We start from the raw sequence: 27,278 nt of genomic DNA on the forward strand, positions 1-27,278 counted from the left end.
ATCCCACTTTCAGTGTTTAACATGCGGATACTGATCACAGTCCGCCGTCCGTAGATTCCCTTTCGGTATCTGTGTGTTTTTTCTCCGTCTCTTTGGTCATGTTTACAGTTAACACGCTGTTCCGCCGTCTTCTCCCAGCATCCTCTGCTCACGCTGAGACGAGACGATTCTTTATCCCACTGTGTCCCACAGATGGAGAATTAAATTAGGGCCAGCGATGTGCTGCAGCTAACAAGCAAACACAGTCCCACCCGCTGCTCTCCCGCGCTCTCTGGATACCGGGGGATACCTGTTAGGGAGTGGCGCCTCTTATATCATCTATATGCAGACTAGATCCTGATTACCGCAGAAAGCTCCCGGGGGTACTTCTCCTGCGGCAACAGCTCTGATCCCAGCGGCTCAGAGACTTTTCAGGATCGCTGACGTAGATAAAGTGGGCCTGTGATGTTTAAGAAACACGCTGCACAATTTCACCGCCGCTCCGCCACTTTCTCTTGATATGGGCTTTAATCTTTTTGAACATCGACGTCGGTGAAAAGGCCACGGCAAATAGTGACACAGCAAAATAAAAGATAAACCGTTACACTGGACAGGTCAGCCACAACAGTTCGCTGAGCTTCTTTATTCCCACTCAAGTGGCCACCCACCGTGATGTCACCCGTCACCTCCGATTATTTAAAGGCTGCTGTGATCAGGACTCAGGCTGAGATCTTTTTAAAATTTAAGCCTTTAGGGAAGGGAATGCTTGTTTCTACCTATTCTGAGTGTTCCCATAGGAGGGACAGTGGGGAAGCAGCAATATTTAGACTGGGAGCAAACAGACAGAATCAAAAGCTGCTTTTAAAAAGAGTATGAGACGCCATTGACATAATCACATGAACCATAGCTGACATTTGACCTGCCCCATCCCCCCCAACCCATAAATGAGAAATAGGATTTTTTTTGGTAATTTTTCTTCCAATCTCACGTTTTATGTGAATGTTTAGCGTTAAAAGACACATTAAGAAACAGGTGTGGACAATTACCGGGGCAGGAGACGCAGGAAAAGAAAAAGACACCAAACACACAGAAGAACAGGAAGTGACTGCACACGGGGAAGGAAACTACAAAGTAAAACAGGAAATCACAAAATTCAAGCTGCAAAACACAGGAAATGGCAAAAGGCAAATCAAAACATGGAACAGGTTGTCCAAACAAAACCCAAACAGTCTCTCAAAATTTTTTTTTAAGTGTTCATGATCCTTGCAGATCATTAAATAAATCAACTTCGCTTGTGTCAAGGACAACTGATATTAATTTAATTTGTCTTCTCTTGGTATTTGTCACGGTTGAGGTCAGGCTCTCGGTCCTGTGTGGTTCTGTGTGCTTGCGCGTGTGTCTGAACTTCGACCTGCGTGTCAGATTCTAATAGACTTGCTGGCTGTCCAAGCTGCAACACCTTCCACTGTGACCTTTGACCCTTTAGACACGAACATAACCTGCTGCGTTTGCCTCAGCGTGTTCACAGTCTGTAAAGCATTCAACACCCTCTGTCATTAGACACTCTAGTCAACAACAGAGGAGGGATCACTGTTCCAGGATGGACTGTCAATGTCGTGTGCACAGAATAGAGAAACAAAGTGGATTCAATATATCAGGATGACATTAAAGATTATAAACAACAATGGAGGACACGGTCTGGTAGTACTTGGAGCAACTTCCAGGTGCCGCCAACAGATAAGACCTGAGTCACGTGACCTGCTCTCCATCACGGCGACCTGGAAAGATGACAGACCGCACGAGCGCACCAGAGGCAAAGCACGTCATTCACACAGACAAGAAAACAAGGACGCGGGGAGGCTGTTCTTAAGAAACTGCTTTCGCGGGTACGGAGCATTCACAGGAAATCCAGTTTGTAATATTTCTTCTCTGACTGCAGCCTCACTGTTTACTAGGTCAGTCTCACGAGCTCTGTGTGATGCGAAACAAATACTTCTACTGCTTTTATCATGGAGCAGCCACACAACTATGGATGCCATGAACTGAGTACCAAAGCTCTAAAATGTTTTCCTGTCGCGGTGGCGGAGTGGGTGTATTTTTTTTGAGAGAAAGAAATAATCCTCATCACACACAAGGCCTCCTGAGTGATAACTCGCCTGACAGACGGCGGCGACGACTCTGAGCCTTTGGAAACAACAGCACTGTGTCTTCATTCGTGTTTCACAAAGAGTCTGCTGACAGCGAACGCCGCTCGCCACATGAAAAACCCTCTCAGCTGCTGAGTGCTCCTGCCGCCGCGTCACGTCTCCGTCTGAAAGCTGAGGCTTTTCTCCCCGTCAGTCAGGACTTCAAATAGCTACAGCTGCAGAAATGACAGATTGGATTTAAAAGAAAAACAGCTGAAGGACGGAGTGGCCTTTCATATAGAAGCTATGAAACTGTAAAAAGTAACAAATTCCACTCAAAAGGAAAACTTTGTTGGAAAAAAAAAATACTTTTACGAAGCTTTTAAAAGAGTCTCTACCTTAAGTGTTAGACAAAAAGAAAGATGTCAAATAATTGGTTTCTCAAAAGGCTTTTTGGGACACCCAGTTAAAAGGGCATTACAGCACATAGCTGGATTAAGCTGCTAATCTTAGAAATTAGTCATACCCTAATTAATCTAAGTAAACATAATGATAGTGAAAAATGAAACGAAGTCTAAGGGACAATTTTCACAATCTTAAAGCTACAGTGTGTAATATTAAGAAGAGCATATTCACATAAATTGAATATTTGTATGATTACCTGGAACAAAGAACCAACGATTTTTCATCAACTTTAAATTAGTTAAATATAGTGACATGAATTGGACGTGACTTCCGTGTAAGTCGCCACTTTTGCTACGTTGTGTTGAATACAGTTGCACTAAACGGTCCACAATACGTCACATTCACTTTAAATATCCAGCGCTGCCCTAAATAGAATCAGTGGTGCGCCACCATAAAGTGTCCCTGTCGGGTTCTCAGTTGATTGCGGTCAACCAAAAACATACAGTCAAGCCCGAAATGATTCATACCCCTGGCAAATTTTGACTTAAAGTTACTTTTATTGAACTAGCAAGTTTTTTCTTGATTGGAAATGACAAAGGCGTCCCCCAGAAGATAATAAGACGATGTACAAGAGGCATCATTGTGGAAAAAGATATTCCTCAGCTTTTATTTACATTTGAACAAAAAGTGGCATGTCCAAAATTATTATTATTCATACCCTAATCAATAGAAAAGCCTTTATTGGCTATTACAGCAATCAAACGCTTCCTACAATGGCTGACAGGCTTTTTGCATTTCTCCACTGGTATTTTTGCCCATTCATCTTTAGCGATGAGCTCCAACTCTTTCAGGTTGGCGGGTCTCCTTGCCATAACCCTGATCTTTAGCTCCCTCCACAGATTCTCAATTGGATTCAAGTCAGGACTCTGGCTGGGCCACTGCAAAACATTAATGTTTTTGTCCGCTAACCATTTCTTCAACACTTTTGCTGTGTGTTTTGGGACGTTGTCGTGCTGAAATGTCCCCTGGTGCCCAGGGCCAAGTTTCTCTGCAGACTGCTTGATGTATTGCTCTTTTTTCATCGTGCCATTTACTGTGATTAGGTCCCCTGGTCCATTGGCTGAAAAACAACCCCAAAGCATTAGGTTCCCACCACCATGTTTGACAGTGGGGATGGTGTTCTTAGGGCTGAAGGCTTCTCCTTTTTTACGCCAAATGAAGGATACATCGTTGTGGCCATACAATTCAATTTTTGTTTCATCTGACCATAAAACAGAAGACCAGAAGTCTTCTTCTTGTCCATATTGGTTTCATCTGACCATAAAACAGAAGACCAGAAGTCTTCTTCTTTGTCCAGATGAACATTTGCAAAGGCCAAGCGGGAAGTGGCGTCCTCCTCTGCATCCGTGGAACCCAGCAGTGTGCAGCGTCCGTTGGACTGTCTGCCTTGAGACGCTGCCACCAGCAGAGCCCAGATTCACCAGGATGGCCTTGGTGGTGATCCTTGGATTCTTTTTCTCCTCTCTCACTATCCTCCTGGCCAGCACAGGTGTCACTTTTGGCTTCCGACCACGTCCTCCGAGATTTTCCACAGTGCGGAACGTCTAGTATTTTTTAATAATACTTTGCCCTGTAGCCACTGGAACTTGAAAACATTTAGATATGGCCTTATAGCCCTTTCCTGACTTGTGAGCAGCCACAATGCGCAGCCGCAGGTCCTCAGTGAGCTCCTTTGTCTTAGCCATGACTGTCCACAAACCAACTGCAGAGAGCTTTTTCACCTGTTGACTTGATTCAAACAGCTATTCCCAATGAATCAGGGTAATTAGGATGCTTTAGAACAGCGTGGACTATTTGGAATGGTATAGAACTTTGGATTTTCCCATAGACTGTGATAGTTTGCAAAGGGTATGAATAATTTTGGACATGCCACTTTTTGTTCAAATATAAAGAAAAGCTGAGAAATATTTTTTTCCACAATGATGCCTCTTGTACATCGTCTTATTCTCTTCTCGGAGACGCCTGTGTCATTTCCAATCAAGAAAAAACTTGCTGGTTGAATAAAAGTAACTTTAAGTCAAAATTTGCCAGGGGTATGAATAATTTCGGGGTTGACTGTAAGCATTATTTCCCCCATTTATGTGTAATACACATAATAATCGATGTACAGACTGCTGTCAGTGGATTCTTAAACCCTATGTCTGAGTTCATTTACGGATACTTATTCATGGAGGATGGAGATAATGATCAGAGATAATGATGTCCCATGTCACTTGGTGACAAGGGGGTAATGGTGTAAGCTAAAGTCAAGGGTAACAGAGCTATACAGCAGCTCATCAAATACTCATTTTGTTCAGTGAAAAACTTATTTTGGAACCGGAACGCAGACAACGCACTCAGGAGAAAGTTTGCAAGTTTTTAAATCTTAATTTCAAAGGTTGTGAAAATGTGGGCTGAGGGGTTGTTGAGCAGAGCGGGCAGACTGAGGACGAGGGGCGAGGGAGGCAAGGCATGGCTGCGGTGGTAGGAGGAGTGACGGGGGGGCTCTGGCCGTGGCTCGGCTCCAGGTCAAGCAGGTAATTCTGCTGGGAGGCTCAGAAAAGGGCCTGAATACTGGAGTCACAGCGGGAGCCGTGACACGCTTTATTCGTTGTTGACGGAAATGTACTTTTGTTAATTCATCCGATGGCTGTTAGACTGCCACAAATTTGTGTTTGAAAGGCAGATTCATATTATTCGACATTGCAAGATCATATTTACGGGGAATTTTATTTAGATTTGACATTTTACATGACATTTTATATTGTCTATTTCTGAGACAAGTTTTGATAGAAACTAAAAAAAAAAAATTAAGCCTTTGGGCCTGTTGGGCGTGAGCTGCCAGTCATCCACCTTGGCTCTTGACAGAGGATACATTTTCGAGGACAGTTGTCCCATCTGTAGGGACAAAAAGGCTCAGCAATTTCATGAAACAGCTGACCGCTGTGTCGCTCAAACAAAAGGAAACGTTTGTTGCGGGCTATTTTCAGCAAAGGACTAATCCACATTTGAGTTGTTCTGGCAGCAGGACGGTGTGTGTGTGTGTGTGTGTGTGTGTGTGTGTGTGTGTGTGTGTGTGTGACTCAAGAGTCAAAATAAACTACAGCGTGTGTAACATGTCACCCATTGTCTGTTTTAGTTTTGTGGACAACAATTGAGCTGTAAGGCATAGAGGAATTGGACAAACACAAACACACACACACACACACACACACACATTGACCTGCCTTTCACAGTCAAACTGACCATCGGCTGCAACGGGACATACCAATCAGTCCATCTTACACACACACACAAAAATACACACACAAAAACACACATGTGATTTTTTTTTTTTTTTAAACATCCTGTCTGGACCCCCTGCAATAAGGGGTAACTACACTCTCAAATTCAGCTATGGGCCTCTCTTCTAACGTTGCAATAACAAGGCAAGAGGGAGACTGACTGACCGTGCTGAGTGCGGCCGGCACAGGAGGACATAGAGCTGCTGTCAACCGAAGCTGCTGTCAGACTCCCTGTGGCGGAGCGGTTTATGGCTTTTTGTCAGAGTCACTGTGTGGATATCTGTCTCGTAGCCGAGGCTCTCCGTTGTTGGTGTGTATGAGTGTGAATGTCAGTATGTGGCCGCAGCCCCTGCTGTCTGTGTCTCAGCCCAACATATCATGCCAGAGTCTGAGAACAGCAGAGATATTGATTTGGCCCTGTGGTGTGTTTACTGCCACTGCATAGAAATAAATGTTGTACATGTAAAACTTTGTTTTCCGGCTTTTTAATCTGTCAGTTTTATCTGTGCTCAAGTTAACAACAGCCACGTGCGAGAGCGGCAGCTGGTATCACAGGCGGGAGTCGCCAATGTACACAGAGGATTCAGCTGAGACAAACTTTTGAACGGAAAAAGGTGGTTTTAGACAAATTAATGAAGCTTCGCGTTAGTTCATGCAGGACACGGTAGTCATACGCCCCAGCCGTAATCGGCTGACAGCCCGCTGATTGAACAATTGCCATAAGTCACACACCAATCACAGCCATCCTCACTCAAGCCGGGTCATTTAAATACGACTCCCTCCGCACTGATCTCAGCACACCGATGCTGTCACACACCGCTGTCGCTGGCTTGCCTCCTCCACCCCAGCCTCTACCTTTCTACTTTAGTCCTAACATGTCTCAAATATTAAAAATGGCAATCAATGTGTTGCTTGGGCACACTCCTTTATACTGCATTGCGCTCCCTGTCTTGGCCTAGCATGCTGCTGGCTAGATACAGGGAGCATTATTGAGAATGGAGCCATCAGCGCCAGGTCTAACTGTATTTCCTTTTTGTGTTGCAATAAATGGTTAAATCTATGACGAGAGTGTCGCTGACTGAACGTATTTTATTGGAAAAAGAACTGCCTGTATCAACATCGAATGCCAACAAATAGAAATTTGATGGTCTATACGATATAAAAGCAAACATTTGGAGTGTCGTTACTCTTTCCTAGTCAAAGTAGTCCACCAATCGCCTGCCTCCAATTGTCATGTGACCCTTACCTTGCAGGTCACAGCAGCACCTCCATATGTTCTGTCATTGGTTTTCCTCCATTCGTGAAGCTCTTGTTGGACAAGACAAACTTCCCCTACAGGTACTGACCTGTTCGAAAACAGTTTCCCTTTGTGACAGAGGGACGACGTTGGACTGTTGAACCCATGTGTGCTTCTTAGAAAAGACTCGTCTTTAATCTCCTGCTGTTGTTGTTGTTGTTGTTGATTAGGGTGACCCCACCGACCTCCGTCTCGCAGAACTGATCCCTCATTTTTCTCAACTCTGAGGTCCTGGTTGTTGGGGATCCAGTCATCTGTGGAGAGGGAACAGTCCATGGCTCTGTTGATGACAGTTCATCAGTATGCAGGGGGGGCCATCTGCCATCACCATGGCAACCAAATACACCCCCCTCCACGAACTCCCAAGGCCTTATTTAATTCCCCTCTGATTCACCCAACATTCATCCCTCCATCAGTCTATGCCTCAGCTGAATTCTGTGATTTTTATGATTTCATTTTTTATTTCTTATATGTTTACGTATTAACATACAGCCATATGTATATCATCTACTATGTAAACTGTTTTTTAACCTGCATCTTTAACCATATAGTTTATATGTACTGCTCATTATTTATAAATTATTAAATTCAGGATACTCTTGATACTGTTAAATTGTTATACAGCAATAGGATTATATGGCAATGATAATTCTACTCTTAGAGACTCTAGGAACCACAAGTCAGTCTGCATTTTGAGAGCAAAGTGATCTAGTGGTATAATAAGGTACTTTGTGCTCCTAAATATAAAATGGGGATCGATCATTAAGAGCTTTGTGGACATTATCATGTTATATCTAAGACGTCTTATGAAGATGATGATTAATTATCAACCTGTGGGTTGTTGAAATGGTCCCAGAAATCCATGAGGATGTTAAATTGTTCCTTGAAAAGGCTTTAGCAGTTTGAAAAGGTTGAAGAGTACATGGAAGACGTTATAGATGTTCTCACTGAGGTAGTAGAGGTCTCTGAGGGTTTTAGCTCTCTTTTGGCATGTAGACACATAGGTTGCAATTACGTTTTTGTTTGGAAGCTTCTGATTTCTCACAAGGAAGTCATACTACATGAAGTGAATAATGAAATGGAATAATTGATGGAGTGGATGCTGATTCAGGGAGACGGAAACCGTGGATGTCTTGGAAGTATTTATTATAAGAGCTCAATATTGAGGAGACTTCCAGTTCACTACACAGATCAACAGGTTCAACGTGTTCGGCGTCCCAAGATAGTCTGCCTATCTCTGGTCTCTGTTGTGTATTTAGCTTTGAGTAATGTCATCATCTTCCTGTTGATGCTGACCACTCAGCGGCTTCCTGCAGTCTCACAAAGCATTTTAGCATCACCTTGTGAACAAGCCCCCAAGTGTACAACCAGCCCTTAGAACTGTTGCCACATGCAAAAAGGTTGTGGGCTGGAACCGTTCTGTTGTTGTAAGTTTGTATGTTCTCCTTGTGTCTGTGTGGGTTTTCTCCAGGTACAGTCCAGAGACATGCAGCTCAGGTTAATCTGAGACTTTGACTTGCCTGTAGGTGTGAATGGATCTGTCTCTCTATATGGTTGTTTATCTCTGAATGTCTGCCGTTCAGTATGCTGGCTGCCTGTCCAGGGTGTGTAGGTTGTACCCCTCCTCACGCGTAATGTCAGCTGGAATTGACTCCAGCCTGCCCGCGACCTTTCGAATGATAAGGTTTATAGATAATTAACGGACAATCAGAAGTGCTGTAGCAATTTGCTCACTCTCAAACTGATGGCATCGAAAGTGAGTAAAGCAGTGACAGAAAAGAAAAGTGAAATGAAACATGGCAGTGGGTGTTTGTGAATGGATATCAAACTTTGTCGTTGAAATGACAACAGTTAAAAGGCATTACATTTGCATGATTTACCTCCTTGTGTCCGTCAGGTCAGCTGGCGGCGGGGACCTGTGAAATTGTCACTCTGGACCGGGACAGCAGCCAGCCGAGGAGGACCATCGCCCGACAGACAGCCCGCTGCGCCTGCAGGAAGGGAGAGATCGCCGGGACGACACGAGCCAGACCAGCCTGTGTCAACGGTAAGACTCTCGCTGCCCGCTGACGCCTGTAGTGGTCTGAAATGTTTTGAATTGTAGGAACACTTTAAACTTGCAGAACTGTGAGAAGATCGGTGAGTTTTACAGCAGATGGAATCTGTAGTATTATTGAATCACTGCTTCCACCATATTCCAGGAGGCTTTTTAGTCTTGCCTCTTTTAACTCTAACTCCTGCAGTTCTTTTTTATGTACTGAGCCTCCTGTCTTGATATATATATATATATATATATATATATATATATATATATATATATATTTTGTTGCAGTTTTGTTTCTTGCATTTGTTCCGCAGTTTCTGATTCTTGAAAATGTTCACAAAGATCAGCTGGATGCTTTCCTTAGATCAAGGGTTTTCAAACTGGGATGTGCACCTTTCAAGCGATCATAAGAGAGTTTAAGGGGGGCAGTGAAGGGAGAAATTGAGGTGAAAGTGCAGAAATTTTGTGAAAGGGTTAGTTATTGTAATTTGGCCTAATGAATTGTTCGGCATAACAAGCCCGGGCTGCAGCGGAGTCTGTGACAGTCCGAGTCATATCCCATGCTAGAAACATTTATTAATCTGACAAAAGCGTCTGATAAACGAATGTAATGTAATTTGCTGAGGAATCAGATAATAATCAAATATCATCATCAAATCCTCACAAATATACAAATTGAAACTTGTGTTAGAATCCTCACATTTTTTAGTTTGAGTGTCAGTGTAACCCAGTAATAAAAACAACCCCTAATAGTTAATTATGTATATACTGTAGATGTGTACTGTTTGCAAAAACGTAATCAAATACATATTACAATTTGATAAATAAAATAAGACAAAGTAAAAGCAGATATGCAAATATTGTTTTTTCTTTAATAAGAATTTGGGAGATGGGGGTCGATGGACAAAGCCGTATCAAAGTGTTCTGAGAGGTTTCAAGTGGCTGTTATTTCAAAATTCATTAATAAGTCAGAACATCTGAGGCAGCTTGAGGCCAACGCTATGTTTATGAAGGAAACAAACATCTCCTCTCCATGCCTTTTCATCTGGACTTTGAGGTTCCGAGAGTCGCAGCCCGGGTGGGAACAGCCCACATTGCATTTCATCACAAGCTGTCTCCTTTCCCCCTCCTATGCTGTCTCTGTTTCTGCCATCTGGAGACGGTAAAAACAGCTGGAGGGACTCGGATCTACTCTGCAGGGATTTACAGACTCTCCTGGTGATTTTTCTGAGACTGTGAACAGTTGTTTAGCTGAGTTAAATATCCTCTGGAGTCTCTCCTGCTGCGTTGTCTTTCACAAAGATATTTTGATAGCTTATCTTGTTTATTGGACAGTTTCGAGCTCCGTCCCAACTCCAGCGGAACACTGATAGACTGGTGTCTCGCTTGTTTGACAAACAGCATGTGGCATTTCAATCTTTTGGTTAAAAGTAGGGATGGGACGGTGCCACTTTTTCGTGTCCGATCCGATGCCGAGCCTGCAACATTGAGTGTCTGGCGATACAGATCCGATACTAATCTGATACAATCTTTTCCCCATTCGTAAGATATTATATGAATAATGCATTGTTCAGGATGCACTTTGCATAACCTAGCCATCTAAAACCTCATATTCAACTGTTAAATATATACTCAACTCCCCTAAAGGAAGACATACATAGTCAGCAACATGACTCAGTTATGGAATACTGCTGTTTTATTTCTCACAGAACGTTTGGCAGAATGTTTTATGGTCAGCACCCTTCAAACAAGCAAAAAACAAATTGAACTGTTAACTATTAATTAAATAATAATAAATTAACACAAAAAATATAATACCGGAATGTCTTTAAAAGATTAGTAGATACGTAAATAGGCATTTATTTGGTATTTTTACTGTGTATAGGATCGGATTTTACTTCTTATTTCCACTATATTTTCCAGTCATCTTGGCCAATATTGCCCCAATACCGATATAGAATATCGGATCGGGACATCCCTAGTGGAAAGTGGATGTTTTTTTATTTTATTCTGCTATTTCCTTCTCCTTCCAGTATTGATGCTAAGCCTGGCTAAACACATCCTCAACCAATCTTCGCAAAAAGTTATGTCAATAGATTGTGTTTGCTCTCTAGCAAAACTGTGGATTAGATCGTGGCTATTAATCTCTGCAGTCTCGCAAGGATCTAACAAAGTTGTGTTCATTGTAGATTTTCTTCTGTTTTTTTGACCGAGCTATGCTTTGTGCTAAGATAGCACAACATTTTAGTTGCTTGATAAGAGAGCACTTTAAGGGGTCACCAATTTTACGCTTTCTCTCTAGCTAAAAGAGTTTGGGGCCTTAAAATGCAACATTCCAAAAATATAGAGAAAACAAAACAAAAACAACAATAAGGGTGAACATGTCTGTATGTTTCATGGCACTAGGGCTGCATCTTTTACACCCCATTGCTTCTGTTGATTTGGCAACACTAATATTGCCTGTGCCTCCATGTGCATCACAGCAATTAGCACATGGTCGTCACATAAGACAATTCTTGCCTCTGGCATCCTGTCCCACTCCTGAGCTGCCGCCACCAGTTCACCAGCTGTTTGTCTGTTGTGGTGACTTGGGGCTGTCCCGGTCGCGGCATATCAGTGACAGATCTAGTCACTCTCTCTCTCGCTCACCAAACGGCTTCTTGATGACATCACATCCGACACACGGTTTCAGGCCGGGGCTGCAAAAGGCCTACGGCCCGTTGTCTTTGTTGGATTGAAAGTCGTAGCATACTGTATTGTCGTCTTCACTTTTTGTGGATGTCATCGGAGCCACACCTTAAATGAGCCACTAAAGGACCAATGAATAAAGGTACAACCAGCCTAGACTAAAAGTGGAAGTCACTGAAACAATAACGCAAGCCATCATCCCTACTCAATCCCTTGACCAATAACGTAAATGTGTGTTTGAACAAGAGTGTTTTTGTAGGAATTATTAAACAATAAAAAATACCTGTACGCTTTTATTGGCACTGAGTAATTTGCATATGATATAGATGCACGTGGTGGAGATATTCCTGTTGTTGGATCTGAACAGGTTAAAGTTGAACTCGTCAGTGATCAGATCTGTTTGAAGCCTCTCTGCTTCCACCGGGTGATATTTTCAACAGCGGACTTTGTGGGCAGACGCTGCTAATTGCTATGACCTGTTTTCTGAGCTCACTCATTAGTAGCTTCCTGTTTTTTACTCTAATGAAATGAAACCAATTATCTCTTATTGGTCTATAGTTTTTTATAAACAAAAAATGTTGATGTATGTAGAAGTTCTGCAATAAAAGGCTGGTATGAAAAAACAACAACACCGCAAAACCTTTTGGCCTTGAATGGTTAAAGAAAGAAGAAATCTTCAACCAGCTCCTGAGTTCATTGTCTGACAGTTTCAATCTAAATGCCAGCAGGAGCTACTGGTCGATCACCTGCAGTGCCCTGATAAAACGCTGAGGTACACTGTACGGGAGAGGTATATTTAATTGCAAATACAATTCGGCCAGATTTTTAGTACCAAGAAATTTTAGCTGGGCCAGACATTGCCATCGGCCGGTGAGCAGCAGGTATAATGACACATTTCAAACCAACACAAGTGGATGCAATGAAAGACAAGCGTTTGGCTCACATCTGACACAGGCACATCACAAAATGCATGAAAAAAAAACCTTTTTAAAAACTATAATTGAATAGTTTTTAGCAGCAGCAGTACGTCTTTTTCTTTTTCTCTTTTGAAATAAGAAAATAAACATTGGGGTCACATCTGACCCAGGCACATCTCAGAGTGCAAAAAAACATAAAAGAGCTATCATCGCACAGAACCAGAGGTATGGTAGTAGAAATAAGATTATTTAAAAATAAAATAAAATAAACATTTTGGTAATATCTGACCCAGGCACATCACAAAGTGAATTCAACAGGATAAAAAAGAGCTGTGAGTGCTATCAAAGCACAAACCCAAAAGATAAATACGTTTTAAATCACCACGTGTGACGAGGCATGGCTTTGTTACAAATCCCACACTGTGATAATATGTAGGCTAAAGTCACCCTGCTGACTTTCTAAGTGGAAGAAGTGACAGTCTTTGTTCTGGACGTGAGCAGTGACTCGGCTCGTAAGACGTCGATGCAATCTGAAGGCGTTGGTGAAGAGCACCGTCAGTCAAGGAGCAACGAGAGCTGCTTTTTATCGAGCCCATGTGCGAAAAAGCTGGATTCACACGTGTGCGTTGATCCAAACATACTGAGCATGACAGGTTCGAGTGTGAATTTCCCCGTCAGTGAACGGGTCTCAAGAAGCCCATCACCTCTGTGGGCAGAGTCCACCCAGTCGACCAGGAAAGTTCTCTTTCAACCTTTGCAATGAGATCTGTCGTCACATCCGTGATTTGTGCTGGGGATGAGATGCATTTGTGGCGCGCCGGAAAATGCAGCATTCTGTCTGTTTTCAAGTCAGTCGCGAAAGGTCCAGTTTGACTCGGAATGCATGTGTCTGGTACAGAAGGTCAATGGCAGTTTTGTCTCTTGCCCTGTAGTCCCACATTTAGGTCATCCAGGTGTTCGGATGAGTCGCTCAGAAAGCAGACATGGGCCATGAAGTTGTCATCGTCCAGTATGCGATTCAAGCGTGTTTCTTTTGTGCTTGCTGGTGCTGCAGAAATTTGTGATCTCCTCTCTGAGATCCCAGAAACCGCTCCAGTGCTTTGCCTTTGTACAGCCACCTGACGTCATTGTGCACAAGCAGGTCGTGGTGCTCAGCGGACATGTCTGACAGTAGCTTGCGGATTAAGCGATGCTGGAGGCTTGATGTGGAGCCAGTTAAGTTAAGTTGTCGCCATTGCCCCGTCCATTGACGTTTTTAAGCGCCCCGCCTAGTTTTGTGCACAACACCGTTTGATGACATAATCCGAGGTTCAACAGCGGACCAACATGCCGCCACACCACTCACCTCCCCTGCCATGGATGGAGCCCCATCCGTCACAAGCATGCACACACCCTCCATATGAGGACCATGGTCTTTGAAATTCGCCGACATTTCTCCCAAGGACTAACTCGCCAGTTGTGTGTCCTTCTAATGGCAGTAGACCGAGCGATTCCTCTCGGAGGCATTTGCCATCAAAAACAGACAAATATGCATTATGCATAACTGTGCTGTATCAGTTTTATCTGTGGACTCCTCTACTGCATCAGCTTACTCCAATCCTTCTGACAGCATTTCAAACACATCTGTAGAGGGGATTTCAACCCTGCAAGTGTCAGAGGTGTCTGACAGGGGTACAATTTTAATAGCAGATGTCACGCTTGTTTGAATTCTGTCATCATTAATCACCTCATCCGCGACGGCCAGCATGCAGTCTTTCACGGTTTCCAAACGGCCTTTTCTTCTTTGCCAAGATACAGAACAGAAAAAGAGAATGCTGCTGTAGCGCTCTCTTGGGCGTTGCACCACCACACCACGGTAGTACAGCTCCCGTTGTAAGGTGCAATCCAACCCTGCACTTTCGCGGCCCTCACCTGTGATCCCTCGGGAAAAGGCGGTCCCGATGTGGTGCCTCGGAACATTGTAATCTTTTAATGCCACATTGCACTCATTGCAATTTAACCACATCGGTTCGGGGTTTGGATTTGGTTGTAAAAAAAAGTCCAGGAAGGGTTGAGAAAGACATGTTTCAGAAGTTGCATCACGGGACTACCATTAATAATAATAATAATAATAATAATAATAATAAATTTCATTTATAGAGCACTTCTCATTGCTAAAAGCAATCTCAAAGTGCTACAGAGTAGAAACAAGATAAAAGAAGGTTTAAAAAGAAAAAAACATCGGTGGAAGAAAAAGTAGAAAGATTTAAGGGGAATGCTTGTTTAAAAAGAAAGGCTTTCAGGCCCTTCTGAAAAGAGAGAGTGCTTTGTGGAGCCCTCAGGTGGTCTGGAAGGGAATTCCACAGGCGAGGAGCGGCTGAGCAGAAGGCTCGACCCCCCGTGGTGCGCGGCCTGGTCCTGGAGGGGTGAAGGGTGAAGGTTTTGTTTTCTGGAGCGGAGGTTGGGTGAGGAGTTTTGTGGTGCGACTAGATCTTTCAGGTAGGGAGGGGCATTGCCATGGATTACCACGACTAGACACGTGTTTTCATGGGTTGAATGATGCTAGGCTATGCAGAGTGTTGCATTCAAGGTCTGTAGGAATTTCTGTTGGCCCCCCTCACGTGTTTTTCTTGGGTTTTCTCAGTTTTTTTCTCTTTGAGCCACTTGGTGGTTGCTTCTGGACCATATGTGGCCCATGGGCTACCATTTGAATAGGGACAAGAGCATGTGGATTCCTGAACATTCCAGCCATACAGGACAGTTGGTACATTCTTTTGGAAATATGGAATAACTTACATTAGAGAGTTCCAATGTAAATGTTAGATTTAAATAGCAAATTATTGTAAATGTCGTGGTGAAAATGTGGTACTGTTGAGGGTGTTCAGAGCCAAACTTTAGCCTTAATCTGTGTCTCTCTGTGACCTTTACAGAGCTGCATGTTGGTATTTATGTCAGTTTGTGTTTTCTGTTGCAATCTGGTACAATCCAAACATTAAAGTCTCTTGGATGTTTCAGGGAGGAACAAAAAAAACTACTTAACGACAACTCAACTGTCACCACACCAAAGTAAACAAAAAATGATATTCAGTTTTTCATGAACTGTTCAGATCACTTATTTATGAGCTATATCACTATCAAAACATATTTACATTTTAAAAAGTTTTAACAATAGAAAGATTTAGTTCAAATATCAAAAGTACAAGTTTTCATTATGCAGAATGGCCCATGTTATATATTACACAGTTGGAAAGAATTCTAAAGGACTGCAGCTTATCATTGAATCTGTTAAACTGCCAATTATTTTCTCTATCGATCGTTCATCTTTCGACTGTAAAATAGTGTAAAGTCATAATCATGATACTCCTGAAAGCTCTTCATATGTTTTGTTTTTGTTCAGTCCAAAACCCAAACAGATTCAGCTACAACGACATACAGCAGAGAAAAGCATCACATCCTCACACATTTTCAAACAGGAACCATCTAAAATTCAGAGTTTTAGCTTGAAAAATGTCTGTCAAATATTTCCGACCAATCAACTTATCAGTTATTTGATGCAGCTCTACAATTTGTCGATGGGGCAGTGAGCAATTTTGGAGAAAACACATATTTGGAGAGAGCTTGTTTCTCTCTGTGTTGTCGTTGTGATTATACTGCTCCGGCCGGGCTGCAGACCCGTGACCTCGGGTATGGGAGGCCGACTCGCTAGGGCAGAACCACTGAGTTGCAACACCACCTGCTAGCACCAACAGTAAGTGGGGAAATATTTGCGGATTTTTACAAAACATGTATTGCTTTAGAATTGCTTACTGCCCGTTTTGTTGGATTGTGTAATCAGTGACAATACATCATATTTTATAATCACTTGTTTTCTAAGTTAAATTTAACTTGAACCAACAGTTAAAAGTACATTTCTCTCTGATTATAAACAGAAATAAAATGTTTCTATTTGTATAGTTTTGTTTTAATGTAGTGATATCATTATTATCTTAACTAATCTTTTTTTTAAATTAGGGTTAGGGTTTTTTCCTTTTTTTAATTGTGCAGTCACTGTTCAGAAAGCCATGACTGGAACTCAGACCTGAGCAGCAGCAGTGGCTACAGTTCAATTGGATGCCAATGACCTTTACTCTGCTCCTGAGAGCTGCACGTTGGAATTTATGTCCGTTTGTATCTGAGGGGCTTGCCCGCTTTTCTTTTCGCCTTTTTCCGCTTATTTGAAAAATAACCAGCAACAACATGCCGCTTATAGCAACTACAAGGCAACAGCAGTGAAAAATTCCTGGCGCCGCCCATGAACGGGACTTCAGTCGCCTCTCAGCGTCCTTCCACATCACAGATTTCTGGCCCAAATACCTAACATCAGTCTGAGTCCCGGTATCTCCGCAGAGGTGCCGCTCTGGATGGGATAATCTGAGCATGCATCACAGGAAGCAAAGATTGCATTGGTAACTAGATCGTTAGCAGATGTTTCATCTTCTGCTTTGAACACTTCAGCTGAGGAGTAAAACAAAAAAAAGAAAGATTACCTGCTGCTGTATTGTTCTGGACATTAATGGTACCAGACTGAAAGCATTGAATCAAAAAAGGCCACAAGGCTGTGAGGCTCCCTGGAAAAGCAAACAGATGAGACCTTTTGTTTCTCATTAGCTGGAGACGAACTGAAAAGGGCAGAGAGGTGGTGCATTCAGGGACTCTGTTGTCAGCTGTTCAGAGTGATTCCTGGACTCAGAGAGATGTTCAAACCTGAAGAAGTTAAAGAGAGAAAATAAGAGAAGGAAGTGTTTCTCGTAACTTGGACTTTCATATCACATAATAAAGAGAAAACAGTTTCATATATGGATTATGTACCCCATAATTACATAAACTTTTGTTTTGTGGTAATAAAATCTGTTTTTGTGATGATAAAAACTTTTTCGGGTAAAAATGTAAAACGAATCAGGTTTATTTTCATTTTAAGATAAAGCCGATTAGCTGAGTAAAAAGCGGAAGGAAAAAATGAAGGCTTAACAAACCTGTGTGTTCTTTAAAAGAGAAATAATGGTTTCTGTCTTCTTCTTCAGTACAGTTGCACTATTTTTATTTTCTTCTTCCATCCATCTGTTTTTTTCTTTGCCTCATTTCTTTTCATTTCTCTCCTTCCTCTCTGTTCATCTCGTCCTCTAGGGACAAAGCAGCGTCCCTCCTTCTGGTCGCCGTCTTTGATGGATGAAGCGATTACAAAATGGCCTCCTCTCTTTTTGGATAAATGAACCGCACTGAGCGGCGGTGGACAGATCTACGTTTTCGTTGTCCATTAATCAGCTTGGTGATGCAGCACTTGCAGGTGTTCAGGTGTTCACTGGTACCTGAGATTAATCCACCGCATCTCCATTACACACTGTTTGTTAATGTGATTTTCTGTATCTGACTCTTTTTCCCCCCTATATTTAACACCTGCAAACACCTTCATCCATCCTGTGTTCGTATTGGTCACAAACAGACCTGCGGGTTAGGGACCGTGATAAACATTTCTTTTTTTTTATATAACAACTATATGCAGGTTCTTTATTCAATAGCTTAATGAACTAAATGCCAGAGGAGTGGATAACGTCCCTGTTTGATTAGAGTGGGTTGGAGCCTGTTAATGGGGCCTACTTATGAATGACTATTATAAAATAATGACATCAGTTAATTCTTTGAGTTGGCTGGAGGTGAATATGAGAGCCAGTCTAGCATCTCTGTGAGGCTGTACGGTACAGTGGGGTTAATGTTAACGTCAGCATGCTCACATGCACTAGGAAACAAAGTGAGCATTTAAAAGTATTTTTCAAATATATTTAGTTTTATCCTTCACTGAAATTATTTAATCTCTATTCATGTGATGTAAAAAAAAAAAGTGACATTTGACCTGGTAATGGTGTTCGATGAAATGTCAAGGGATCACCCATTATCACATTTCCCACTATGGAGAGCATTACTGTCCGATGAATTTTGGGGCAATTCAACCAATAGTTGCCAAAACATTTCACACTTGAACCACAAATGCAAACTGTCCCAGAAATGATTGGTATCTCTAAAGTCTATTTGGGATTCATCGTCTGTGAACCATGATAGATGGATGGATTGACGGACGGATAGATAGATAAAACCTGCAGGTGGCACAAGAAGAAAAGTTAGGGGAAAGAAACTTGGCTTAATTCTCTGGTCACCATGGGTACCGGGTTCCATCCAATAGTTGTTGAAAACTGCAAATCTCATGAAAAAATGGTTGAGATATTTCAGTCTGGGCCAAAGTGGTGATTTTGCGATTGTGACTTAAGATTTGGGGCTGCATCAGTTAATAGATCAGCAAGATGACACCCTGGTTGATACTGTTATCAGATCTACCTTAACTGCTGTGTTCGGTCTGACCATTTCCAGCTGATTTCAGGAAACAGCCTCATTTTCTGCCCCACTGTGAGGCATCTGATAAAACACTGAGACACTGCTGAGGTAATGGAGTTGTTATGGAGGGAAGCGGTGGCATGGTTACTCAACAGAGGTGTCCTGGGATGACGGCGGGGAAAAAAAAGAATCAAAAAACAAGGCGGGCGCTGTCGGCCTCCATCCTCGTCTTAGCAGGTGATTACACATCGCCTTCTCGGAAATAACCAGGGCACCGCTGTTTCTTACCGCCCAGCTCTTTGAAACCATTCATCAAGTCTCAGGGGGAACTTGAGGTGGCTCAGTGCTGCACTGCTGAGCCACAGGAAGAGGGGTGGTACAAACCAAGAGAATAGCCAAAACAGGAGAAAAACACCCATTATTCCAACCATTATATTCCAAAAGGGGGTAGCTTCAGTACTAACCATGTAGTAACACTGGAAAAACACTTAATAGTAGCTACTTATTTTGTCTCCCATATTTTTTTCAGCAGTTTGTTCTTAGTATAGCTAATATAAAAATATAATGATACATAATTGACTGTTAAGCTCTTCCCTCAATGCATTTTCAGTTAATCACAACATGGCTACCGCTCAAAGGCTGCCTACTGTCCAATGCAAACTGTAAAAAAAATAATATCAGTGCTATGATAAAGGCCCTGGTTGTATAAAAAAAGTCATCAGGTTGATATATTTATTAATCTAGTAGAAATAATGCCAACTCCAGGTAGGTTTCGAAACCCTCTCATCGTCTCATGTCCTGGAGCTCTCTCCAAAGTCGCACTTGGGACATCGGGACTACCGGGACAAATCCTGGTGGGGATGCTGCATTGGTGTGCAGGTGAACCATGAAAAAATCCATAGAGTTCATACCAGTCCTCGTGTGCCTGTTGCTCAGCCTGTTGGACTTAAATCGCACTCACTTCACCGTTGAGGTAGACCTTTCTCATCCAAGAGTCAAAGGTTCACTACGGCTTTACCTACATTCCTATCATTCTCCGTCTTCACCTTACTTGACTCCTCTAATGACAGGACTCGTTTTCTTTCGCCGTGTTGAGTTTCCACGGGTGCTCCAGTTTTTCGTCCGTCCACCATTTTTGCTAGCTGGAGAAAGCTACCCATGCTAGGAAAAATCATCAACCCTCCCTCTGTTTAAAAAAAAATTGCACAGAAGATTCAAAAGATCCTTAGATTTGTTCCTCGGTGCTTTGTCGGGAAAAGAAAAATTAGCTTAACAGGGGTTCGGAACGTGTTACTGTAAATCCAGCAATCAAATGGTTAAGTTGGCGACACTGACTCCAGGTTCATTCTAGGTCAACAGGATGGATTGGTTTCTACTGCAGTTGGTTGTTGGTAGGTAGATTTTTTGTTTCTTTGGTGGATCTCAATTAGCCTTTGTCTTTGTGCAATGTTTGTGCTAAGCTAGGCTGAATACTTATAGCATAGAGATGATATATATATAAATATATATATGAAAGGTATATCCATCTTTTTATTATTCCTTTGGCACAACCTTTATGACATTTGTAATTGTAACTCTTAAACTAAATTTGATCCAATAAAATAACTTTAACTGATTCAAAGAGCAGCTGAAGAATGTATGTATGTATGTTTGTATGTATATATATTTATTTTTTATCCTGGAGGAATTCTTTCCTCTCCGTCTCGATAAAAGTGTGAGGCGGTGAGTGAATTTAATAGAGTACCATGGCTGAGAGGAGCTGCTGTTGTTCAACAGGAAATTGGTTTGATAATTAGGGGCTAAAAGGCTATCACAATCACGCTACTAGTCTGCTGCTCCAAAGGGAGAACTGATTACCTGGTTATGTATCACAGGCCCGAACAGACTTTCATTTTCTCCGTCCTTCCCCAGGCTGAGCTCACAGAGTATAATTCAGTGCAAGGAATGAGCCAGGGCAATGCCGGAATGATGGGAATGACTGGGTCAGGAAAGTGTCGCAGCAAACAGCAGGGAATCCTCGACTGACTGACTGACCGACTGGACAGACCTTGTGTGAGTGTGTGGTTAACTTCCACCGAGGAGACTTGCCGTGGGGTCTTGTGGTAAGAAGAAAATCGGCATTATATGTGAAGACTTTGTGTATGTTTGTATGTCTTTTAACTTCTTTTAACTTTTTATATTTTTATTCTTTTCTTATTTTCATTTTCTTATATCATTTCCTTGTATGACATGTTTTTCGTGTGGAGCACATTGAGTCTACCTCGTGTATGAGATGTGCTGTATAAATAAAGTTGCCTTGCCGTGCCTTTTCATTCTATATTTCCTTACATTATGTTCTCATACTCAGTGGCGCCGAGAGTTGCATGTAGTATATGCACAATATGCTAAATGGTGGTAAAATACTTCTATCTGATACTTTTTTACTTTGGGTAGTATTCATTTAAATCAATTAAGTATATTTTTTATAATAGTTAAATAGTACAGTTAGGTCTAAGTACAATAATGAATAAAAGCAAATGCAGCCAGCCCAGCGCCTTGTATTTGATGTATACAAGAGCAGCAGAATTATAGTAAATTCTGCTTTTATCCGATATTTTACATTAGGTACTATCCATTTAAATCAATAAAGTATATTTTTATAATAATTATATAGTATAGTTAGGTTGAAGTGTCACGGGTTTGAAGGAGCAGGACCCAAATGAAGGTAAGAAGGAAAAAAGAGTATTTAATAACCAAGGAAACAAAAAGCAGAATTAAATAAACCAAATCCAACTCTCCAAACCACAAATCCAAAAGTCCAAAATATACTACAACGACATAATAGAATTCCTGAAATTTAGTTATGGCTTTTGGTTTTTGTGTGCCACCCCAATCTGACCCCCCCCCCCTTGATTACCCTTCCTTGTGTTTCTCTGCCTTAGTCAAGTTACCTTTTGTTATCCCTGGTGTTTTGTGCATCTTGAGTTTGGTGTTTCTTGTCATATTTTGACGTGGGCTGTAATCATAGATTTACTAATTAAAACCTAGATACCGGATGTCGCCAAGATAAGATGGCGGCGCCATTCATTTCTACTAAAGTTGCTCACCCAGCGCATGTGCCCAAAAGTTTTCTGACTTCCGCGTTACTTCCTGGACTTGGGCCAAATGATTCTGCGCAGTAGCATCTCTCCCATCATGCCTCTGGGTTATGAGGACGAGCGAACCGCGTTCTGGATCTCGCTCGAATGCTGATACGCTACATCCGAAGCTAGCGGACTGCACGCATGTTTACTCCGACTTCTACGGTGCTCGCCTCGGATGTGAAACCGCGGATGTGGTGCAGACGGCAACAGCGACCGACAACGAAGTTCATGTGAGAAGTAAGTTTATATTAAATCACTAAAATCGTTGATTTCATGGTTAATACGTGTTAAATATTAACCAGTGAAAATTAGTCACTGGCTTCTCCACAACAAACCACAACCAGGCAAGAAAAGTTAATTGTCTCTGTCGTTTTTATTGGCACACTGATGCTGAGTGTGTGTGTGTGTGTGTGTGTGTGTGTGTGAGAAAGATAACTACAACGTGCGTGGTAACGTTTTTATTGGGTCTTTATAAATAAGTTCTTTATCTGTTTATATTTTAACAGTATATTTGTATGACATGTCTTCAGTGTTAATGCTGATATGTGTCATGGTTCCCCACAGCTGTCTGCTGCAGTCAGGGCTGAGCTGAGTTCATCATGCAAGACTTCTCTTCAGTGCAACACCGTCTCCTCCAACAGTAACGTGACCTGTCAGGACTTTATTTATTTATGTTGCAGCATATCAGATGCAATGCGTTGATTTAAACCAATGATACACTGATATTTTGTCTTTGATTATTTGAGAAGTCTTTTAGGAGCCTCACCACTTTGATCCACCTCAGCTTTTTGATTTCACTTTTATTTATGAATATCTTTATTTCCAATAACGTCACTGTCAAAGACCAAACTGTAAAAAAAGGCGAAGAGCCACATGTAGTTTGTCCAATAGACGAGCTGATGAGCATGTCACATGTATGTGTACTGTATGTGGACTGAAGTACAGCAAATATGATCTGAGTTCATGATGGATTCAAAATAAATTAAATCTTTTATGACGTGAGTTAAACTCAACTTATTAATGGTGATGAATAATTGATATTTTGGATGTTTATAGTTCATTTGATGTCACAACATCATCAGACTTCCATATGTAGATAAATTGAAGGCTGCATGTGACTCTTGTTATGAAACAGTTCCACGTTTAGAATATTTCCACATCACTGCAGTATCACGTGTTTTTCATAAAATACATTCCTTCCCCACATATCTGATGTGATATTTGACATCAGTCTTCAGTACCAGACCGACTCCACAAACTCATTCTATGTTCACCATAACCGAGCAAGAAACCTCGATCCGGGGACGCAACGTGACCCCCCGTACCACGCTTGCACCGCGGCCGCATTTGATTTTTTCGCTGCAGTACCACGGAAATGGCCACCATGTCTTTTTTGCTTCAAGGCTGAGCGAAGTCCCCGGGGCGTGGCTGTAATGGGCAATATGAGGTCGGCTATGGCTCAGGAGGTAGAGCTGGTTGTCCACTAACGCGAAGGTTCAGCTTCCCCTAGTCCGCATGCCGTTGTGTCCTTGGGCAAGACCCGTAACCCTAAACTGCCTCTGACGGCGGTGTATGAATGTGTGTGAATGGGCGAACATGACTTAACCCTATCCTGGAAAGTGCTTTGAGTGGTCAATACGACTAGAAGGGCATTATATAGATATAGTCCATAGTCCAGTCCATTTCCATGCACTTCATGTTCCCCTCCCTGTTGTTGTCTGTCAATTGACCTCATTTCCCACCTACACCTGTCCCTATGTGTTTCACCTGTGTTCAATCTCCCCTGCCCCCTTTGTGTATTTAGTCTCTGTGCTCCCAGTCCTGTGTCTGCTCGTTTGCTCTGTTATGTCTCCAGTTCCGTTTCTACTCTGGTTCCCCGTGTGGTTTCCTGGTCCTGCTTATCCCTGTGTTTTTGGTTCCTTGTATTGCTCAGTGAGGATAACACTTTTTGGATTTACCGTAATTTTCGGACTATAAGCCGCGCCTTTTTCCTCCATTTTTCGACCCTGCGCCTTATATAACGGTGCGGCTAATCTATGGATTTTTACAGCTAACGGCCACTAGGGGACCCTAAAACTAACACCAACTTTAACTCTACGGGCTCTATGACCGGTCCGCTGTCCGTGGTCCACGGTTAAAGCAGCGAAAAGCAACTTTCGCTCAAGTTTGCGAGTGGATCCTGATGGCGTGGAGGAGTGTCAAAACATCCACGATCACCAACGGGTTCCGAAAGGCTGGACTGCTGCGTGATGAAGAGCAGGACGCCGCCACAGGCTCAGCTGAGGCCCTTCAGAGGCTGTTCGCTTTGGACAGTGACGAAGAGGAGTTCGTTGGTTTTGAGAGCGACAACGAAGGAGAGAGGAGAGTGGCTGACGAAGCCACCCTGAATCTGTTCGTTTCCGACACTGAGGATGAGGACTTTGGTGGTTTTAGTACGTTATGCAAATATGCAACTTGTTTGTTGAAATGTTAATAAATGGGAGCTTCCTCAAGCAGCCATCTCTTTCCCGACAATCCCCTCTGTGCATGAACTCTTACATATGGTAATTAACCATTAAAACACCTGCAGCTTATAGTCCAGTGCGGCTTATTGATGTACAAATCATTAAATTTAGCTGCTGCGGCTTAAACTCCGGTGCGCCTTATAGTCCGGCAATTACGGTAGTCCTTTTTTCCTCCTTAGCTTTTTTGCTTGACAAAAACTTCACACTGTTCCTTTTTCATTATGAAGCCTACTTTGAGTTATGTAACGCGGCATTCAGTCAATCTTGCTTTACAGAAGAATCCTTACAACCAGCACACTAATAACATAGACATATATATATGTGTGTGTGTTATCATATATATATATATATATATATATATATATAGAGAGAGAGAGAGAGAGAGAGAGAGAGAGAGAGAGAGAGAGAGAGAGAGAGAGAGAGAGAGAGAGATCATCTTCAGGGAATGTTCCTTTGATTTATTTTTTTGCTCTGTTAGATGCCTTTTCCTTGTATCTATCCTCTCTATAATGAAGACTATGGCTTTTTCTGTCCTCCCTTATATGTTTTTCCCATCTGGGTCCAGAGGCCATATTCAATTAGATGCACACACTGTTAACTGCTGACAGATGTTCGTTTGATTATCTTCCACTGAATGCATTGATGGTATATTCCTTAATTTGTTGTGTCAGACGCTAATGATCTGGAGTTAGATCATATATATGTATATATTCAGTAACATCTACTCAATCATACGGATCTTTGATTTCCTCAGTTCTGTCTATTATTAATGTAAATTTTCTGGGGATTTAGATCAGATGTGAACAATGTAAACACTGGAAGTTGTTGCTGTTTGACGCCAAGCCCGCTTTAATGTTGATACAAACTGTAGGTGTGGATGCTGAACGGTGTTTATCACATAAGGAGGGTCTACATCATCCAGCTACATAGTGGAACAGATATAAGGGACTAAAAGTTGAGACATCCTGACCTTTGACCTAACGGAACCACCCATTATTTGGTTCATTTTCTTTTAGTGATTTAGTTAGACTCCACAACTCAACACACATCCTCCTCCTCTTCATCAAATGCAAATGTAGTTATGGGAATGTCCTATTTATTTATAAAGGTTTTAAGGTACTTCAAAGTAATATTTTGAAAATACAAAAAAATTATGAGACTAAAACGTGAATTGAAAAAAAATCAAACATTTCAAGAAAAGGAGCATTGTTAAAACAATAAAGGAAAAGTGTTGCAATAAATTGATTTGAAGGAAAATGGAAGCTTAACTAGAACATTAAAATATTTTAAATTAAGTCATACTCTAAGAGAAAATATAATTGAATTGTTTACATACGTTTGTAAATTAAAAAGCCAAAGGGTGTATTATGTTCATTTAAAGTTGTAATTTTGAACATTGAGTTTCGATACTTTGGAGGTGAGATTGGTGTCTGACGCACTCCTCCTTATCAACTTATCAAGCGAGCGTGTCTGACAGTGTTGAGCAGTTGCAAGCGTGTGGGGGAGGGCTACACGCTTTATTGTCAATATTTGATCATTCGCCCACCTTCTGAAAATCTAACAAAACAATTATCAACTTTATTAGTTGTAGCTGTGTTGCTTACATTATATGAAGGCTGCAGCTAACGATTATTTTAATAATCAATTAATCGGTAGATTATTTTCCCGATAAATGGATTAGTTGTTTGGTCCATAAAATGTCATTAAATGCTGAAAAATGTCTATCGTGTTTCCCAAAAGATCGTTTTGTTTTGTGCACAAGCCAGAGATATTTAGTTCACTGTCACAGAGGAGCAAAGAAACCAGAAAATATTCACATGTAAGAAACTGAAATCACAGAATTTTGACTTTTTTTTTCATAAAAACTACTTAATCCTAAAAGTAGCCACACCTCACAATAGTGTTCTAGTGCTAATTTGTTACAGGAAAATATTTTACCAGTATTAGCTGCCAGCCCGTTAACATACTGTAAGATTAAAAAAAATTATGATTGCCATTGACATCATATAATATGTATATAATAAAAAAAATAATTCAAAATCATGCTTTCTTGTGGGACATTTCAAGTGCTTTTGGGGGGTCCCCGGGGGCCCACGGGGGCCCTAAGCAGCCGCTTAGTTTTGTTATGCCTAGGGCCGGCCCAAGGCATAACTGTTCTGTGCACTTGGAGAGCAGAAATGCTCGCTCGTGAGTATGGTGTTGCGCTTGTGGTATTGTTCGCTGCCCATGAGCGCGGTTACTACGTGCGCGAGTTTTGAGACTAAACGCCATACATTTTGAGAATACTAGATGTTTTAATTTGCAAATTATAAATTTGACATAAAAAAAGATGGGACGACAATTGTATCAACAATAAATACATTTGTATTAACAGTAATCAAGCTGTCAAAGCGTGGGAAAAAATGCAGTATGATAATGTGAGAGCCGGATGATATCTGAGTGACATTTCAGTTCTGTTCAGGTTTCTCCGAGTCGAAAAAGCATCAGTTACTTTATGATAGATAAATTTCTGAGGACACAAATGAACATGA

General features: G+C 41.8%; 1 protein-coding gene across 1 annotated transcript in view; it reads left to right on the forward strand.

Annotated features, from left to right (window-relative positions):
* LOC118315900 (chemokine-like protein TAFA-5) overlaps positions 1–27,278 on the forward strand; it is a 59,465-nt gene that overhangs the window by 11,278 nt on the left and 20,909 nt on the right. The window contains exon 2 of the mRNA XM_035643570.2: positions 9,028–9,177. Within this exon, the coding sequence (XP_035499463.1) occupies positions 9,028–9,177 (150 nt within the window). The remainder of the gene's footprint in view (positions 1–9,027; positions 9,178–27,278) is intronic.

The sequence above is a fragment of the Scophthalmus maximus genome, chromosome 7, assembly GCF_022379125.1.
Source record: "Scophthalmus maximus strain ysfricsl-2021 chromosome 7, ASM2237912v1, whole genome shotgun sequence".
Classification (NCBI taxonomy): Eukaryota; Metazoa; Chordata; class Actinopteri; order Pleuronectiformes; family Scophthalmidae; genus Scophthalmus; species Scophthalmus maximus.